The 20,417-nt window shown below is 35.1% G+C and overlaps 2 protein-coding genes across 2 annotated transcripts in view; one reads left to right on the top strand and one right to left on the bottom strand.

Moving 5' to 3' along the window:
• The window catches only part of LOC128874883 (uncharacterized), a 256,873-nt gene that overhangs the window by 204,577 nt on the left and 31,879 nt on the right, over positions 1 to 20,417 (bottom strand). The gene's annotated exons all lie outside the window — the stretch shown is intronic.
• LOC128874891 (chymotrypsin-2-like) lies at positions 2,297 to 5,321 on the top strand. Its single transcript, XM_054120027.1, has 7 exons — positions 2,297 to 2,394; positions 2,630 to 2,691; positions 2,804 to 2,898; positions 3,103 to 3,235; positions 3,443 to 3,556; positions 3,707 to 3,856; positions 4,677 to 5,321. Exons 1-7 carry the CDS (start codon positions 2,343 to 2,345, stop codon positions 4,818 to 4,820), a joined length of 750 nt encoding a protein of 249 aa, XP_053976002.1. The 5' UTR covers positions 2,297 to 2,342; the 3' UTR covers positions 4,821 to 5,321.

Below are 20,417 nucleotides of genomic sequence, written 5' to 3'. Positions count from 1 at the left end.
CGTCATTCAAAATATGTAATAAATACTTATTAAGTATTACATATTTTGAATGACGACGCTACTTTCAAACTTTCAAACCTTTTCATCCTCACTCACTGATATTCAAAAATAACTCTCACGATATTTATGCATCTAATTAAAATAATCTTGTTGATTGGTTACTCGTTGCTGACAAAATATACGATATAAATTTCGTTATTTTTACGTTTTTTCGTTATATATTTCGTTTCGTTAAATAATCATTATATTATACACAAGAATATCGTGATATATTCCACCTCCCCACAAATATTTATAAAAAATGATAAACTTCTACTGTATGAAAATTCTCTTTCCTAAAAACTTTCATCCCCCAATTATTTCACATAACTAAAATAAAACAACGTATAACTTTGAAACGTTGATGCTTAACAACATACTTAAAAAAACACCAACACCAAGAGGAAAGCCACGTTCCACAATATCTGTTTTATTAAAAAAAAAAAAAAATGAAATCTTAAAGCCTCTTTGAGAAACGTAACCTCAAGGTCGCAATCTGTTTTTAGAATCTGCTCAAGTTAAGATAATTTGTATATCTGTATTTTGTATATACCTTACATATGGCTCTCCTTTAGACCTTCCCGGTATACAAGAACAGCTTTCCCAAGAGGACCAATTTCAACCCTTTTTGCCGGTTCACTGCGTAGCCTCGGCTCGCCTTAGACGCCACAAATCGTTCAATCGTTATCGAACCCCGCAGACCCCGACATTGCTACTTCGATTTCGATCCGCTTAACTCCGCGCAATTTTACGTCGTCTCGCCATTTTTCCCACCCGCTTTGTTCATCTTTTATTGCAGTTTTATGAAAACTTCGACATTTCCGAGTTGTTCCTACGAACGTACAACAATGTCGACGCTTTCGACGATAATACAGCTGGACGATAAACATTAACCTCGCTCAAAAGGGGAACGCAACATTTACTTCTTCTTTGTGTTTTCTTCAAGCTTAACATTTAAAGAATACCTTTACACAGTTCTCAAATTCTAGTTTTACTTAATTCACGTATTTTTAGTAACGTGGTGCAAGAAGGCTTGTATTTCCTATAGAGATTATTATATTTGGTTGAACATTAGCAAAATGGGATTGAGCCGAAAGCTTCGTTGGAGAATCTAATACACAGAGCTACATGCATATCAGCCAATGATAGTCCATTTTTTACTGTGATCTTCCTGCAATCTCTAGTGAATTCCTTAAGTGGAATTCCTTTCCACCCAGAATTCTTTCTATCCTATCAGAATTTTTCTTTGCAGAAGCCTGTTTGCCAACGTTGATTTTTCTTTTAATCGCTAATTTTAAATGTTGCTGGTTCTTAATACAGGTACTGGTTAGTACCACTAAATTCGATAGAAATCGAACTAATGATGGCTTATCAATAATTTAGACACTGCAGCTACCCCAAAACCGACCATTTTTCAACATCCTTCTTTAACTGTCCATATTAAGTTTACCTAAAAGTCAAAAAGCTTTAAAATATTTGCAGACGATTACCTCGATCAATCTTGCCTTTGGAAATGATTGCTTCATTAAGAACGCGTCAACGTTTCAGTTCTTTTTTCCTGTCGGTGATGAAATCATTTCCCATCAAGGCACGTAATCGATTAAACTAAAGTGAAGGTGTTGTGCACGCGCAAGTAATTTATCTCATTCCTTTATTTTTTAACGACTGGAAGGCCTGGAGTAAAAACGAAGAAAATGGCCAAGGAAACGTGCTCCGACGCAGAAACTCGTAACGGGTAAAGAACGCCCAAAGCTGCTTTTTATATAACCATTAATTCGATACTTCGGTTATGTTAAAAATATCTGTAATAAATCTATTTAAAAAATGAAAAACGAAGAATACTACCAAAAATTCAACGTAATTGTTATCCTTTTCGTTTCATAGATTAGACCAAAAATAATCATTTAATTTAAAGATAAGAGTTTAATCATTAATAGATAATTCTCCTTAAGACTTCTCAAGAGGAACGTCAATCTACTCAAAGATATACAGATCAACCAAACATTTAAATTACTCAAAAAAGACACACTTGCACTTTTGCTATCAATCTTCTATTTTATTGATATTTTTACTCCTTGATTCAAATTTAAATAACATCAAAATTTGAGTTTACTTTAAGTTTTTATATGAAATTCAAACAATTTTGTAGCTTATCTTATCTCAGGAGAAACGGGATTGTAATCAGTGTCTTTATTAACGTATCTAATCTTGCGATAATTGCAATCCGATTAAACCTATAAATGCTACGAAGTAAGTGAATCTGAGCTGAATAGTAGCAGACTCGTAAGTGACAACGTCTAGACATGGCGGCACTAACTACTTTCATCCTTTCGGCACTTCTAGCTTTGGCCAACGGTGAGTCTAAATACTACGCGTAGTATTTCTGAGTTCTGTGCCTCAAAAATCAATATTTATTTTCCGTTTACTCTTTTTATATAGCATGTGTCTCATTTCACTCTTGAGAACGAAACAGAATTTATTTTAACTGAAATGAAAAGAAGTATTTTTTATTATGGCTTAATATTTCCTAATTACTAATTTCCTTATTCTCCGTTGCCATAATAATTATTATTTGTCTGTATTATTACAGCTGAATTCGAATCAAGGATCATAGGGGGAATAGTGGCAAAGCCAGGTGAAATTCCTTACCAAGTAAGCGTGAAATATTCTTTTTAAATAATCCTTTTCTCTTGTGAAATAATTTCTCGTGTTATTCATTAATTTGAAGAAACAGTTCCGAAGATATTTCAGAATTTGTTTTTAGGTTTCTCTCCAAACTGCGAGTTCCTCGAGACATTTTTGCGGCGGATCAATTCTTGATAAGTACCACGTTATAACTGCGGCTCACTGTGTAGCTGGGTAGGTTGTTTTATATTCTCCCAGTACTATATTTTACTTTAGTATGCAATATCCTGTGGTCGACAAATCTGTAAGCAATACAAACAAATCTAATTTCTTTTACGAGAATCGTGTTCTATTTAAATTCAGAGTATTGTATTTATAATTGTGTATATAAATATAAAGATAAGTCAAACTCGAATAAAATGGCAATATCGTTTACAGCAAACGTGCGCAAGAAATCAAGGTCGTTGCTGGTACGGTCGATTTGACGAAACCTGGATCAAACTATGCTGTGGACAAGATTTCTATGCATGAAAGATACAATAGTTGGGTGAACGACATCGCTCTGATCAAGGTAGATCATTTTAAATACATTTGAATTCTTTCACCTCGAAATATAAGACGAAATGTATTACAATATTTGGAGAGTAATATAAATTCCTATGAAGGTTCAATTTTAGTAGGAACATTTGCAATGATTTTATTTTGCATGAAAAATAGAAAAGCTTACAATATCTCAGTGCACGTATTACCGTAAATAATGATGTGAAATTTTGCGCAGGTGAAAACTCCGTTCGTGAAATCCACTCTGATATCGTTCGTACCTCTGCCCGATACGAATGAAGTCGTTAAAACTAATGACCCAGCTATAGTCTCTGGATTCGGTTGGCTCTCGGTAAATGTAGCACTAGACTTTACTCCGGTTAAAGCAGTGCACCAATATGCTTATCTAACACCTCGAGCGATACGCTAATAATTCAAGCTTTAACAAATTTTCGTAAAAATTGATAAAAACGTATCGTAACATCGCGCCGTAACGTTGCAGTATCAAGCGGATAGAACCAACCTTTTGCACTGGGTAAACATCACGATTGCGAGCCAGGAATACTGTCGTAAGGTTTGGTCGGATTCGCACCACATTTATAATACACATCTGTGCGGATACGACCCTAATGCTGTACGGGGACATTGCAAAGTAAGTCTCTTTCGTTCAAAACAGTTTAGATGCTATTGAAAATTCAGGTACTTTATATCAAGGGTTTATTCCCATAATTAAAGTACTATTATTATTATTCCATCGATATACAGAGTAAGCTGGGATGATTGGTATAACCAAGGATATTTCGCGATTCCTCGTACAAAAATTAATCGAAAATATCGGATGAAGTTTTCCGGTGGAGAGTTCCATTTACAAAATAATCGACATCGAAAATTCGTAACACACGTGCCTGACCATTACACATTATTTCTACTTGTGTTGATGTTTAAAAATATTGTTAAGAGAATTATCTATTTAAACTGACTCTAATGAGACAGAAAATGTCGATATAGAAAGAGAAGAAATGATGTCGTACGCCCATATGTGTATGATGCATCGAAAGTAAGTAGAAATATCGAGTAATGGTCAGACACGACCGTCAAGCGGTGCACAATAGCACCACGAATATTCAAGATCGATTTGTTCAAAGAGAATACTACTCTTTGACAATTGTATTCTTCATTTTTGAGTTACTTCCCTCAAAGAAATTAAGGGGCGTGCTGCAATGAGAAGGTGGTTTCATTTTTTCAAATTTTCTTCCTTACTGCACCACAAAAAAAGAAATGTTTTAAATCCATGATTATGTTCTAAGCTAAAAGTCATATAAAAATGGAGATCCTTCTTATTGCACATCCCTCGATTGTTATATGATCCACGAATATTTTGCAATTATGGTATCGTCTGTTTTCTGTCCATCCTGATATCTTTTAACAATTAAACATAGTTTATTTAAAACTAAACCATGCGTTCTATTTAGGGTGATTCCGGCGGTCCATTGATGGTACGTGGAAAACTAGCTGGTCTGGTATCCTTTTCGAGAAATTGTGCCGATGTAGTGTATCCTTCTGTGTACACGCGTATCAGCGCGTACCTTGATTGGATCAAGAAGCATGCGGTGTAGTGAATCCGTCATCGACTGCGATAAACAACGATCATTGTCACGCTCATTTGTAAAATGCACCATACACGATTTTCTCGTGAATGCATCGGTCGCTGAAATGTCAAAAAGCTCAAAGACAGAGCATTTCAATGTTAAATGGAGAAGCATGTATTTGCCAGTAAAAGCTTTCATGGATCGTAATCTTTTTTATTTCGGTTATGGGTGAAAGAATATCCCGAACGATTGGAGTTGTAGACAAATTGAACCCGTCGATTGTGTTCCGATTGAAAACCGAAATACGATACAGCGCAAAGCTTCGGAACTGTTCGATATAACCACTCGACCGAAAGTTTCTGCACAGGAAGTCTTTCGAATAATAATTTTGCACAATCTTTGTATCGACAGATTATACGATTTTTTAAATTTCACGAGCTCATAAATTTTCTACTTCGTTTCAAACTGTACGCACATGTATTTTAATTAAAGTTTCAAAAAAATACACAGTGTAAATAAATGGTAAAATCATGAGTTTTAATTTACGATCTCTATCATGCTATCTAACTTTAAATTTATAGAATATTTGCACAAGCAAAGTGAGGAACCCTGGTATTTTTTCAACAAAATATTTCATTAGTTATAGTTGCAATAGGAATACTTTTAAAGGTTGAAAGGGTCGCTGAATTCAAATTCTACGTGAAAAGCCACCCTCGAGGAAATTTATAACCCTTTTGATCTCAACCCTTCAAAAGTTCACTGACTTCTGTAAAGAAGATAAATATAGTCACAGTATACGCATTGATTGCTCTTGAACCGTACGTTAAACTTTCAGGAGAAATACCAAACGATCATAAAAAAAATACTTTCTTTAGTGAAAATGTTTATTTGAACCGGAATAAAGTCGATTCAGTTCTTTAACCTTACAACATAAACGAAGCTATCGATTTTGCACAATAATCAATTATTCGTTAATCGAAAAATCAGATTTACAAATAAACTCAAATTTCATAAGAAACATTAGATCTGTAGGAAGAATTTGATTTAATTAACGATAAAGTTTATCTTAAGTGAAACAAAAACTGAATTTTTCGGATTCCAATAATTAAGTAAATTCCTGTTTTCGCATTCGCAACCTTTGGATCGGTGAACTTTAAATTACAAATTTCGTTTTCCAATAACAACGTCCGGAGCATCAAAACAAGAAGAAAATACAGAGAAAATAATAAGTAAAATGAGGAAAAACCTGGAAGGGAGCAAAACTGCTGAAAATATACACGAATATTATTAACGATAGAATGCTAATGAGAAACTAGAACTGAGAGTCAGCTGAACCATAAAGAAGCGTTAACGCGCTGGCACGAGCTCATGAGAAAATACTGTGACTGTAGCATTTTATTTCGCGGAAACAAGTAAAAAAATTATTACCGAGGTCTCGTGCTCTTGCACTTTACGATAGTTCAAAGACAGCAGTAAAATCGTGTTCACGGACCGTGCTCGCTAAAGGAGCCATATCGAACGTATGCTCAACCTGTAGTCGATGATGCAGAGGTAATTTGAAATTCGAATCGCAAACCCGTGAGATTGCACTTGGCGTAGGTTACTTGTCTGGTAGGTAGGAATAACAAATTATTTACATTTCTATGCATTTTGCAAACAAAGCATTGTCTTTAAACAGTTTTTTTATGTATATTTCAGCCATTACGACAGAGAAAGATTCTGACATTCTGGAACTGATATTATTTACACTATGTACGTTCAAAATAATTAAACAATTTTAAAGCGACATATGCTCACGAGTAAATTACTTTTTAATCGATATCTTTAGCTCGAAAATTTTATCAGCATTTATTTACTAAAGAAATCTTAAATACTAATCAACAAAATAATTTCCATCGTTTTCTAACACTTCTTGCCAGTGTAAAAGCAGTTGTTCGATTCCCTTTATAAAAAAGTTCTTCGAGTTTTCATTGAAAAACTTTTCCAAGTCGATGATATTTGAATTACTTTTCGGTCTCCCTATTTCAAATTATTACCTCTGAAGACTTTCTTTTGTTTGTATTAGATTATCCTACGTCCATTAGTGCCTACTTTATCTTGTACATCTGTATACATTTTCCTAAACATTCTATAATGGTTAAAGGTGCCATATCAAATATACATATACTTTCCTCGTTGTCGATGATGCACTGGCAATTTGAAATTCGAATCGCAGAACCGTAAGATTGCTCTCAGCGATCGTTATTAGTCTGGCAGGCTAGAGATGGGGTGCCGGCGGTTCATAAATCGCATCGATAAAACCACAGCATCTATTATTACGTCGAGAATCAAGAAATGCGCGAAATCGAGCCTGGAGGAATTTTACAGTAACATAAAGATGGGAGAAGCGGGTATTCTCGTTTTACGATGTCATTAAAAAGCTGTAAACGGAAAGGAAGATCACCCTCGAACTCGTTATGTTTTGGGAAACTCATTTACAACTAAGCAAATTAAATGAATTCTCGACTGCAAAACTGAATTACGCTTGCTAAAGATGGGTACGATATCTGTGGTGTAAACGTGAAAGAAAGTGTTGTATGAAAATAGAACTGAACCATGAAGTTCAAGTTGCAAGACAGAGATTGAATTGTTAGTTGTAAATAGTTATCTACAGAGTGTTTCGTTTATATGGTTCAATATCTATAAAAAAAAACAAGCTTTAAAGAAAACATTTTATAAAAATTATTGCATGCCAGATAATGTATGGAAAATATAATTTTGTCGCGAGTAAAGTAGTGAAAACTAAAAAAGCTTCTCACACTAATGAATGTATTACAAATTCAATGATTCCAGACAAAGCCACAAATACGTTAAAAAAAGGGAAATCGTTCGAAAATGTTTATTTCCAGGACCGGCGGTTGTCTTTCGCGAGAAATGAGTTCGAGAAACAAACTTCTTCGATGCGTTAATTAAGAAAGTTCTCGGCAAAATAACTATTCCAAGCGCCGGTTATTTAGCGAAAGAAGAACACGATGAAGGAAAGTGAAGGAAAGTACCGGAGGGTGCAACAGGCAGTTGGGTTGTGGCCTATCGCGGTGTTTTTCTCCCGCAAATTCGTGCAATTTGTTCTTAACGCAACGCGATGCTAATCCCGAGATAAGCAATTCCGTAATTTCTCCGAGTTAACTTTCAGCGGTGGACTCTCCGCCGCGGCATTAGCCTCTTGGGAGCCATGCGTAATTGTTAACTCGTTGCGCGCATGGGACACTTACTTTCTCTTCGTATTTATAAACTCGGTTCAACCGTAATTACATTAGACACAAGAAATTACGCTCCTGCGTGTTTATTCGACCATTCGCGAATGTCCAATCACGGCGAAAAAAATCAGGCGTACACTAACTTCCAATGTACCTCGAACTCGGGCCAGTCTACAATTTTTATTTGTTTTCATTACTTAACCCTTAGTGGAACGTACACAATCAGACTCGTAAGCATTCGCACCTTCTACGTTCATTGAAGAAGTTCATTTTTTTTTAAACATACATATGTTCTCGCGAGTCTCAATTGTAATTTTTCCAATGTCAGCTAGATATGTGTACTGGGATGTGCAGTCAATTCCATAAATATTCGTACCCTCTATGTCTATTAAAGAAATTTACCTAAATTAAATGATAGACGTTACGTTTCAAAGTAAAGTTTATTCGTGTACATATTTATAAGGAAACATAGATTTGGAAACATCAAACCTATCATTTAATTTAGACAAATTTCTGTAATAGTCATAGAGGGTTCGAATAGCATACGTTAACAACAAAAGTTTGATTTACACCCAACTCTAATTTAAGACAATTAATTTCTAAAAGAGAAACGAAAAGAATTCAAATAAAAAACTGCCCTGTCTGTTTGCGTGAAAATTCAAACTGCACCTACTAAATGACATCCAATTAGTGTGAGACTTTGTAAACATACTAAATCTTTATGATAATTTTTCACAATTCTATTATATGTACATATATACACTAGTATATATACAATAACAAGAAATGTACACTATATATTTATTTTACTAACATAGATTTATGTAAATGTAATCCAAACTTCCTAAACCTTGTTTTTTAATAGCTTCAACGTCTCCACAGTTTCATATAAACGCTAAAAAGTAACAGTTGTCCCAAAATGGCGTCACAAATTTTTAAACCCTTATACCTAATAAAGGAGCCCTAAAAAATATGGGTCATATAACTTTCGTTTCTGGAGCACGCTAGTATCATGGGTGAAACTTGAAAGCTCGAGAAAACTAACTTCGCATCTTAAAGTTTTCATTACTTAAATTGCTAAGTTTAAGATCGGTTCGAGATAGTATTATGGTGCAAAGATGAACACGCCCTGATATCAGCTGCGACGTTCGAGAGATGGAAGTGCGCAGTTATTCCGGACAAGTATTAACAAGCATTCTAACTTTTTTAATGAATTAAAATTGTGTAAATATATCTTATAAATTTGTTCAATGTTTTCACAATATTTCTGATGATAAAGTAGATGAAAACTGATAAAGCAGATAAATACTCCTATGAATTTAGATTATTTTTACCTAATTTCGGACGTTACAATGTATAATAATATTGATAAAATAAAATATATAAGCTAAAGGAAGAGCAGATACTCTTTCTTTAGCGATTAAAAATGTAAAAGATGTAGTGGCCTAAGGCTTTCGTTTAGTACTGTAAATCGTGAGTATTCCTAGTCAGCTCGAAATACAATGATTTAACTGTTGACTTGGCGTTTGGTATACAGTCTTTGACATACGGTCTTTGACCTCGGAGATCCGTTATGCAACGTCAAGCTGCAACTGCTTCTGCGTAAGACCTTTGAGGTTCTGCATGTTGTTGAAGCACGACACGTGAATTGGTTATTTGCGAAGTTTCAGGTTTGAAGTGGAACACGAGAACTGCATATGTATATAGTACGTTCCTCACCGATGGTTCGGCGAGTTATGAATTTCCAAACGTAATCTGAGAAACGTATATCCGGAGTTCGAAGATTGCTGTCGCGCGAAATACGTTAATAACGTAATATTCTAAATGATGATTTTCAGTCGAGAAATCTAAGCAGTTAATAAACTCTTTTGAAACATAAACAACTTGATTTTGCACCGCAAAATCGTAATATCACCTTTTTCCATAGTTTTAATTGGTGGAGATCCCCCTGTAAACCAAAGGAAATGTAATGCCAAGCAATAAACATCCTAGCATCGAAGCTCACACATTTTTCAGAGGTGTGCTTGAAACTGAGAAAGCGAATTATTCCAACCACGTATGGTTTTAATCATCAATCGACCCGAAACTTTTCATCTCGAACCTCGCGACGCAAAGGAAAAGGTACCCTCTTTATAGCGAGATTCCCGAAGCTTTCGAGATCTTGAATACGTAAAAATATATGAAGTTCCGAAGGGTTTCAAACTCGTCAAAGTGTGATGAGTCTGTGTGGACTTGTAGGAACCGTTTTCACGTACATATGTACGTGTCTATCAAAGGAATTTTCATTTTTCTCCATTTATGGCTACGTTTCATTGAAAGCTGGTTTCTCTTGCTAAACTTCTCCCATCAAAAGTGTGCACTTGAACGTTCCTTCTAATCCTTGCTCATTTTTCAAACGTGTACAGAGTCACCTAAAATATATATTTTTCATTTTGTCGTAATGTAACTTTGCTCTTATCGTAATATAAAGTGTCAAAATTTGGAAAATTTAACCTTTCTCCCGAGAAATCAAAAAATTTTACAACAGACGAATTTTAATATTTTGTTTTGTATTTTTTTCGTAAATTTGGAATGACCTTTATATACTGCAAAATATTCGAGAATAAACAACCTTTCGTATTCATTATTTAATTCCATAAACTAAAACTACTCGAGTCACCACCACATATTACAGATCGAGCTGATAGTATCGAGTAAACTAAAATGAAATTTCTTAATTTATAATGTCTGCTCTCGATTAATCGATTTCTAGTATTTATAACAGGTAAGAATTGACCTGTTTCGGGACAAATCTTTGCACCGTCGTCAGCATCTGTAAGAGCTCAGAAGTGGTTGGACCTACGCCAACATCAGGGCCGATGCACTTTCGCATCTGTCCCAGTATATCGATCGGTAGGTCATCCCATCAGTGAATCCTCCAAGGTAACGCTAATGGTCAATTGCTCGCAGGTATTTTGTGTAATTTCCTCCTCCGGAATTACACCATCCCACCGATGATTTAAACACCATTCCACATGCGCAATTATCTTTATCAGCGTAACACATATTAATGTTTCACGTGTGTGTTATCATTTTTTTGGTACATTAGAGCACAAATATATCGAGACATGTTGTTATTAACGTAAGACCGAAACGTTGTATAAATATAAATATAACAAAGGTATTCTTGCTATAATTTACCGAGAAGAGAAAATCATACGTCTCACGGACTATTGTAATCCTAAGAATAAACTAACAAATAATCATTTGTTCAAATGAATACTGTGTATTTAAAAATAATTTTGCATCTATATTCGTAACAATTACGTATATATTATCAATAAGGTAGGAATTATATGCGCTTCTTTTATTCGACAGATTTTGGTTTATTTTGTGTATATTTAAATGACACATTTTCGTTTAATTTTACAGAATAATAAACTGGTCTACAAAATGCACCTCTGTAAATATCGAACTTGTAAAGTATTGAATACGAACTGACCTCTTTTCTTCGTCATTATTTACTTCGCCGTTTCAACTGTAAATATAACAGACTTAAAACTCCCGCAGACACAATTGTAAACAAAGCAACGTTAACTAAAATCATAATTCGCCCCAGCAACTAATAACAAAACTATGAATAAACCGCGTGCCTCAGGATATCCATCATGGTTCGACGTCGATGTTTTCCCATGTTTTACAACTCCAATGTTTCAGATAGTTCGCGAGGTCCTGCAGGGTTGCGAAACTTTGCGAAGCCCTAAGGTAACTCCCAGACTTATGAAAGCTTCGTACAGCCCGTATGTATTCGAAAGTGGCGAAAGATGTTTTGTATTTCGTATACAGCCTGTACACCGCTCAGAGTTTCCCCGACAAGAATTTCTCTAACAAGGGAAAGATATCGAAAAAGTTTAAGCAACTATGCCCGGGCTTTCTGTATCAGTTAATTCGAGCGAACGTACTAGCCGCGGTTGCTTTAAATTTTTAAAGTCGACGAGGCGTTCGCGGTACCACTAGCGAGTTTCTCTCCAGCCGGAACGAAATCGACGCGAAATGATTCACGAAAGTGCGGAGAAAGAATAGGACTGTTCAACCGACGATTCATTGGTTGGCTTGCGCCATAAGAGAAACGATGGCCACGCCATTATCAGCACGTATGAGCCTTTCAAAGTGCCTGGATCATCGCCAAGTCCACCACAAATGCACTTCCCCCGACTGTCCTTTGCGATTTGTCATTCTATCACTCGAATCCAATCCAATCCATTGCGCTCAGGTATTACGGGAATTGCCTTACGTATGTGTTTCCATGTTGGTTTCCCACCACGTTCAAATTTCTTGATAAAATTGCACGAAATACTACAGAAAGACCGTCGATGTTTAAGATTATGTACAGTCAGTCCCGTAAGTATTCGGGTTGAGTTTAAGAAAAAGACATCAATAAATACCACAAATCTACTCAGACAGTATTTCCGTGTAGACAGTATGTACATTAACAGTATTGAATATTGCAACCCCCATCAAAAACTATCCCAAACCTTATCAGACAGTATGTCCGTGTACACAGTATGTACATTAACACTTTATCTACCGGGCTATCTAGAAGCAGACTTTAATTCAAAAAAGAATTTTCTACAGTAGCATGTGCCAATCTAGGCTGACAATAATTCCTCCATACTGTTACTAGCTACATTGAAAGCCAAGTCTGTTACCAAGCACTGAACATTGTAAGTAGACAACCATCAACATAGTAAATACATTCAAATAACTAAATACTGCAATTAAAAAGCCTATAAATAGGCTCCCGGTAAATAAAGTGTCAATATTCCTATAATATTGGTATTCAATATTGCTGCCACTACCAAAAATTACCGCAAATTTATTTAGACAGTACACACATTAACGATATTCAATATTGCTGCCCCTATCAAAAGCTACCCGAAACCTTCTCAGACAGTAGATTTCGGTCCTGATGCTATAATGTTCCTCCACGTGCAAAAAAAAAAACACTTTTTGAACCATTTCAGTTTTTGACCCTTGGGTAAAGAGAGCAGTTAAGAATCAAAATGGCCATAATTGTAATCGCCAAGTCAAGATCCATCTAAAAAAACAAATTAGCTATAATCGTCATTATAATTATTAGGTTCTGGAACTGAAATCATGCAAATTATTAACTGAAGGAATTTAAATTCTCCTCCAATGTCTGGAAGTCATTACTGACGTTACTACGTGTCGTTACTGCGAAGAGATTCGTAAAAATAAAATAAATGAAAAAGCTGAGAACTTGAAAGAAATTTTACAGACACAACACTGAACAGATGAAAACGTTTTCCGCAATTTTGCATGTAATGCAAAACGTTTACGAAATTTCCGGGCGCGCTGTATTTGACAGGTCGACACGGAAACTTTAGAGAAGTCATAAGTCTTGGAGTGCATTTCCTAACTATCTCGACAACATAAATAACGACAACACTTGTATACTGCCGTGTCAGCATCATTCCTAATAGCAAGGATAATTAGCAAACTTATGATATTATTTAATTATGCTCGAAAACGAATCTGCCGAATGAATCTATTTTGAATCCTCTTCAAGAACATCTCTGTATAATATAAACTTAAAAAGTGTAAAAAAGAATGAATTAAAAACAAGAAATTAGAAATTCTTTACAACTTATATGAATTATAAAATCATACAAAGAGTTCATAAAGCTTGTCAAGACTCCTATCATGACAAATATATTTCCATGAACAAGCTATTGTTACTTTAATAGCTATTTAAATTGCTTCAAACTTATACGTAAAATATGTAATACAAACGCGTTAATACTGTGCATCACGTTTTAAGCATTCACTGTAGCAACAAATCATTTGAACAAATGCAAACAAAGGTACGCAATATTTGTCACCACCTGCAAACAGATACGTCACCGTTACACGTTCCAGAACGAATAAATTTTTCCGCGCGAGTCGCAATATACAAACGCGCAGCGGCCATTAATACGTTTCACTTTAAAATGACAATTCAAAATGTCGCCGCGTTTCGTTGCGTTTCTATGAAACTTTTATCACGCAATGTTTAATACAAATCTCCATAATAATGGATTCCGGTGTACGTCGAGCTGCGTTTAATGGACGTCACGGTATTTCGTGTTTTTGACTGGTTGCAAAAGAAAGAATAATGCCCAACGCAACGCCGGAAAATTATCCGTGGCACATAAAATATTCGGTCAAATATTACGTAACAAAGTGTTTACTTGGCTAGATATTATTATTTCCATCGGAAAATAAATTCTCGAACGAAATAAAAGTCCTCCGTGGTGCGAGGATCCGTGTTATTAAACAATTAATTTCGTTCTATTCGAGTGTAAAATATAGAATATAAAATATAAAATACCGCAAACGATACTCTCGGATGGAAATTATATTTTTCGTACACGCTCACCGCGCTAATCGAAAATAACACGTGTCCCATTAACTCTTTTCAATTTCGGTGACATTGGATTTTACGAGCTCATCCGGTTTCAAACACAATACCTGCGAATCGAGAGTTCGGTCATCAATCGTCCCTTTGATTCTGCCCTTGTGTTTGCCCAAACTGGTTCAAATCCATCGTTATCAGATATTCGCGACGCTTTGCGAAATCGGTTAACCGCCCTCGAATATACATTCTGACAGCTCTTTTGGCAAAGCCCTGATACTCGGTCTGTCTATATGTATTTATCATTCTCTGTGCCGGGAGATTGAATCTGCAATGGCATTGCCACTTCAGATTCGTTTCATCGGTTTGCACGTCGCGCTGGCACGGAACAGACACGGAAAATAGAAGTTTCCAGCGAATCACCCGTTGGACGAACACGGATCTGATATTTACCGAATGTGAAATATAATGGAAAAGGACATCCCCCGTGGTAACACGCTGTAATTTTAAAGATTATACGAGTCGTGGTAAAATTGTGACACCATCGAATATTTTAGGGACATTCGAAAATGTACAATCAAACTTATTTATATTATTATATTATATATATATATATATATATATATATATATATATTGATAGTTCATAGTTGATAGTTCAACATTGGAATAAATAATGCGGCATTAAAAAGCACTTTTGCTCAATTGGAAACACAATTATATATAATTGTATATGTAACAATGTACACAATATGGATCAATTGTTTGCGTAACAGAATATAGCAGTGATATATTATTACTCATTATTATTTTTAATTGCTATTGTAATTGCTATTTAAATTGCTCCACATTAATAAATGTCGATAGATTGTTGTGCAAGCAAAATTATACTAAAGTCTAGTCATACTCAGTGAATGATTGAACTTCTTGTCTAAAAAAAGAGCAAACCTTTTTCCATTTTTCATATATATATTGATAGTTCATAGTTGATAGTTCCACATTGGAATAAATAATGCGGCATTAAAAAGCACTTTTGCTCAATTGGAAACACAATTATATATAATTGTATATCTAACAATGTACACAATATGGATCAATTGTTTGCGTAACAGAATATAGCAGTGATATATTATTACTCATTATTATTTTTAATTGCTATTGTAATTGCTATTTAAATTGCTCCACATTAATACATGTCGATAGATTGTTGTGCAAGCAAAATTATACTAAAGTCTAGTCATGCTCAGTGAATGATTGAACTTCTTGTCTAAAAAAAGAACAAACCTTTTGCCATTTTTAACTCTTTGTATTACGGTTATGTCGCATTCGCACACGTTCCGCTATTGTACAGCAACCTATATTCGTTCACGTTCAATAAACCGCTTGTTACAGCTCCACATCGTCATGATGTCTGGACAAACTTTTGTTTCGTGGAAAGAAAGTTACGCTGCGCGCAATATGAGATAGAAGAACTCAGCTTGCTATAAGTATCAAAGTCTGAAAAAAGGCGAACCAGTTAATTCTGAATAGTATCGGTAATAATTGTTCAAATTTGTTTTTACATAAATTACTCACGTCATTATTAATTTTAATGACTTTACGTCTAAAGAGACAATGAAATAAATGCACAAAGCTACATAAAGTGAAGCTTCGCAAAACGAGACTACTTGCGCCTTTTTTTTAGGCAGATTTCTTTAATAGACATAGAAGGTATGAATATTTATGGGACTGACTGTTATTGAGAAATGAATGTAATTGCAAATTCAAAACATAAAATGTTTCCCTTAGTTATCCATACGTGCTCAAAACGATTTACACATCTGCTTGCACAGACAAACTAACACGTGAGCTATTCTAATTAACAATAACTAGACTACGTTATCTCGATTGCCGATCTGGTTCTGATTTATCTAGTCTGCCACTGTCTCCCACCAAGCCATTTAACCAAAGTCCAGGAGAAATCGTCAGAGTTAGATTGGAATTCTACTATCATAATTACATTGAGATAAGAATGTAATTGAAAACCATTATTTTATATCAACGAACGTTTCCAATGAAAGAAATCAGTTTCTGAATCATGACACGCAGTTCGCGACATTTGCACGAGAGGACAGAGAACATTTTGCAGCTTATGTGAATTATTGATCTATAGAGAACTTGGGACGTATATCCACGTCAAATGCTCGTAAATCGCGATCCCGACCTTAATAACGTTAGAAGATTACTTTCTATATCTTTGCGAAGTCCATATACAACATACATCGACTCCGACTCCCGATAACAGGCTTTCTGGTGAATTTCAGCTCTTATTTTTCACGTAGCGTCACTAAATTGTTCTACCCTAGCCCGATCGTTATTTCAAGCTCGAGAAGAAACAGTCCGAACACTCCCCTCGTACTCTTTCCCTGCACGGTAACGTATCCGACTCTGAGCAAATGGCAAAAATTCAAAATAGCAAACAACGTTGAAAACATTCGAATTCTCGATAAGCAACGTGTGGCAAACGATAATCATTTTGTAAAATTTTGTGACATTTTGCATTCCACTGGCACCGCTGCGACGACATACAGTCAGTGTAATAAGTATTCGCACAGGAACAAATTCAAAATAAAACTTCATATATTTGTTTTATTAATAAATTTTAGAGGAAGAAATAATTAACCAAAATTTTTAATCCTATCCTCTTATTTCTTTTCTTATTAATTTTATTTTAAATTGGATGCTGTACGAATACTTCTTACACTGACTATACGTAATGCAAATGAATAGTTTTCAAACATCGCTCTCCGTATTGTGTTCGCTCGTTTTTGAGTAAACCGAATATTAAAGGATTAAAAACTATTCATAGCTTTCTCAAAGACTGTAATATAAGAATTGTATGTAAATAAATTGTAATTATCGCAACTATTGTATGCTGTATAAGCCATTTATGGTTTGAAGCAATAAAATAAATAAACGAATAGTTTTCAAACAGATGAGTCTATCAAAAATTTATTTTGGTCACTGAATTAACCAAACTGTCACTCAATAAATAAAGGATAATGGCAGACAGCAAGTTCACGAAGTAAAAGAATCAATGAAGAATCCGGTTAAGCAGACACTACTATTTCAAATGCTTCAGTTTCCCCTATCTTCGTTAATTAAATGTTTACGTTGCTAGTGCATTTTATTTCAAGAAAGGTATGAAGATAATTTGGGGGAAATTTTTAAGATAGATCTCTCGGCAGCGCGGTGCTCGCGCGAAATGCGCCGCTTTTCCACCTTTCTCCGTTCCTTGCATTAAACTTGAAAGTAAACGGACACTTAATACGATCAATCTAAATGCAATTACGGCCCCTCCGACGCTAGATTTAGGAAGGATAATACCGCCGGTTGAAAAAGGATAGGAGGTCAGGTAGTGCAGTAAGGATCAATACGCCATCCTCTCGAGGCTCACGTGTTGCTCCCGTTTCCGGTGCCACCCGGCGAACGGAGAAAAGATCAACGAGCTGTTTCAACGATCATTGCTAATCACCAATCCCCACCGCTATCCTTAAGAAGAGAAACCACATTAGCAGGCAAAAGTGTTTTTCGTGATATTCTTTCTATAGAGAAGGATTTATGTAATTTTAATTTTGAGAATATTTTAGGTATGTTTTCAAATATATTTAATCATTTTTTCAATTCATTTCACACATAAATCTTTGAGATATCACCTGTTCCCTATAATAGTAAATTTTCTCCTGAGGCTGTGGATTATTCTCAACTGCAACAATTACGTCTATCAAAATGTTCGGCGACGTGAAAATTCGGAAACTGTGAAACCTTGCAGAAATGTGGGTCGAGTGATAAGACAATAAAACTGTCTTTTTCTTCGGCACTGAAGCGATCAAGATGTGAAAACACCCTTTCGAGCGATTGTAAGCTATTATATTATTTCGAGTATCTAAAAAACGGTAAGTGTTGTTAAAAAGAAAGTTTCGTTCAAAGTGTTCGTTAATGTTTTTGAGTATTTAATTTTAGTCGAAAAACTTTGATATCCTACGATGCCTGACGAAACAATTTTGAAAGTAGAATAAATTAGAAATATTTTGATTTGGAAAGTATATTTGATTCATTACTTGGAAAATATATTAATTGATTTTAAGGCCTATATATCGCGGATGCTATCTCTATGGTGACGCTCTGAAATAAAATTTCGACGAATAAGGTTGGCATTAGCTGTTATGGATATTTTGAGATCTTAACGGAGTGAAACGTGGTTGAAACGGACATGGAATTAATGGAAATGTACCGGTTAATATTTTCGCCTGAATTATGGCGTACAATGTACAGATGGGTCGCGTTGTTAATTAAATAACCGTACGTGTACTCGCTCGTAATATGGATGGAAACGTTTGCAGAAATGATTAATAGTTTCTATTGTTAATAATAGGATTAGTTTAGTATTTGCTTGCAAGTACAATACTATAGATCAAACGAATCATAAACAGTATTATACTCTATAAATATGTAACTGTATAAAAAGTGTGTAGAGATGCTCGTACATTTTTAATTAATATATTAATCAAGATTAATTTGTTCTCTTTCGTTAGAACGGATTATTTATAAAATACTATATTTTATATATTTTTTAGTTATTGCCTACCAATTATTTTTGACCAAAGAATTTTTTGCTCTTGACAAGGATTATTCGTTATTCGTCCAAAGATTACTAAATGAAAAATATGTAATTTATTCTTACTACGAAAAAAGATATTAATCAAACTTGCAATGGTCTTAAGAATTACGGCGGAAGTTAGCAGTTGAAAATTAATTTGGACACCTAACGTTACACATCAACAATTTGACATTCAAAAATTTAAATAATCTAAAATCTGGTTGCATTCGACACGTCGCACACGTCGCAACGCCCAAAGTAATTAGAATAACGGTTATACGCATTTAACGTGGTACATGTTGCGTGTTTTCGTCGAGTGAATCACACGATAACGCAACCCGAGAAAGAGGCCTACCTTCAAGGATCCACGTCTGCTTAAAACGCCACTTTTCGTTCCGGTTTCCATGAAAATCCAAGCCTTCTGCCAAGGAAAGAAAACTGCGCCCTCGAATAATTCACACGAACTCTCCGCTCGAGAGTCCTCGTTTTCCACGGACAACCTTTGAATCGTTCATTCGGTCTGCGTTTTTCCAGAAATCGATATTTTAAGAGCACCCACTTCGGAACGATTCAAAGGTCAAGGGTAAGAACGAAATAAGAAGTTGGATCTGAGAACCTATTAATTCCGTGAGGTGCATTAATAAATTTAACGAAGTTTGGAGAGCTCTCCTAGTGGCTGACTGATACCGAACGGTAGGAGTATTTCTGATGATAAAAAATATATATATATACATGTTGAATCGAGTAACCTCTTCCTTCTTCGAAGTTGGTGAAAAATTTGTAATCATGAATAAATAAACTGTCGAAATGTTGAAATTTTTTACTTCGTGAAAGAAGTAACTTTGAAAGAAACATGATTAAAGTTTTAGGTTTACTGTGTGTGTACCTCTGAGGCGCAGGCAGATATGTAGCTGTAAAACCATTATTGCATCGAATTTCGACCTGGGACTTTTACAACTACGTTGTTAAGGATCCAGAGGATTCATTTATGCGATGAAACAATCGATTTCAGAGAAAATCGATCTTCGAAGTTCAGAAGTGTGGAAAAAATCGTAGCTTACGACTCAGAACGTAACCTTGAACGAGATTTTAGGGGAATAATTACTTAATGTCGATCGAATAATGATGTATTTGAAATCACAGTCGACGATAACCCGGGAAGCGATTAGAGCGTCTGGGGAAGATTAAATCGTAGAGTCTCGATAACGAGGCGTGACATCGGTGATTCTGTAAGTTTAAGATCACACGTACTTACGAGTAGCTCACGTTAGAACCAAAGCTTCGAAATTGAAATTTCTAAAATGAATATTTAAAATTAAAAAAGTTATATGAAAAACGAATAAAAGAAAAGATTGT

The sequence above is a fragment of the Hylaeus volcanicus genome, chromosome 4, assembly GCF_026283585.1.
Source record: "Hylaeus volcanicus isolate JK05 chromosome 4, UHH_iyHylVolc1.0_haploid, whole genome shotgun sequence".
Classification (NCBI taxonomy): Eukaryota; Metazoa; Arthropoda; class Insecta; order Hymenoptera; family Colletidae; genus Hylaeus; species Hylaeus volcanicus.
The sequence above is the reverse complement of the archived record's forward strand: the minus strand, read 5'-3'. Positions and strand labels throughout refer to the sequence as shown.

Coding starts and splice junctions, on each gene's coding strand:
- LOC128874891 (XM_054120027.1), top strand. CDS start 2,343: ATGGCGGCACTAACTACTTTCATCCTTTCGGCACTTCTAGCTTTGGCC. Junction 2,395..2,629: donor ACTTCTAGCTTTGGCCAACG/GTGAGTCTAAAT, acceptor GTATTATTACAG/CTGAATTCGAATCAAGGATC. Junction 2,692..2,803: donor CAGGTGAAATTCCTTACCAA/GTAAGCGTGAAA, acceptor ATTTGTTTTTAG/GTTTCTCTCCAAACTGCGAG.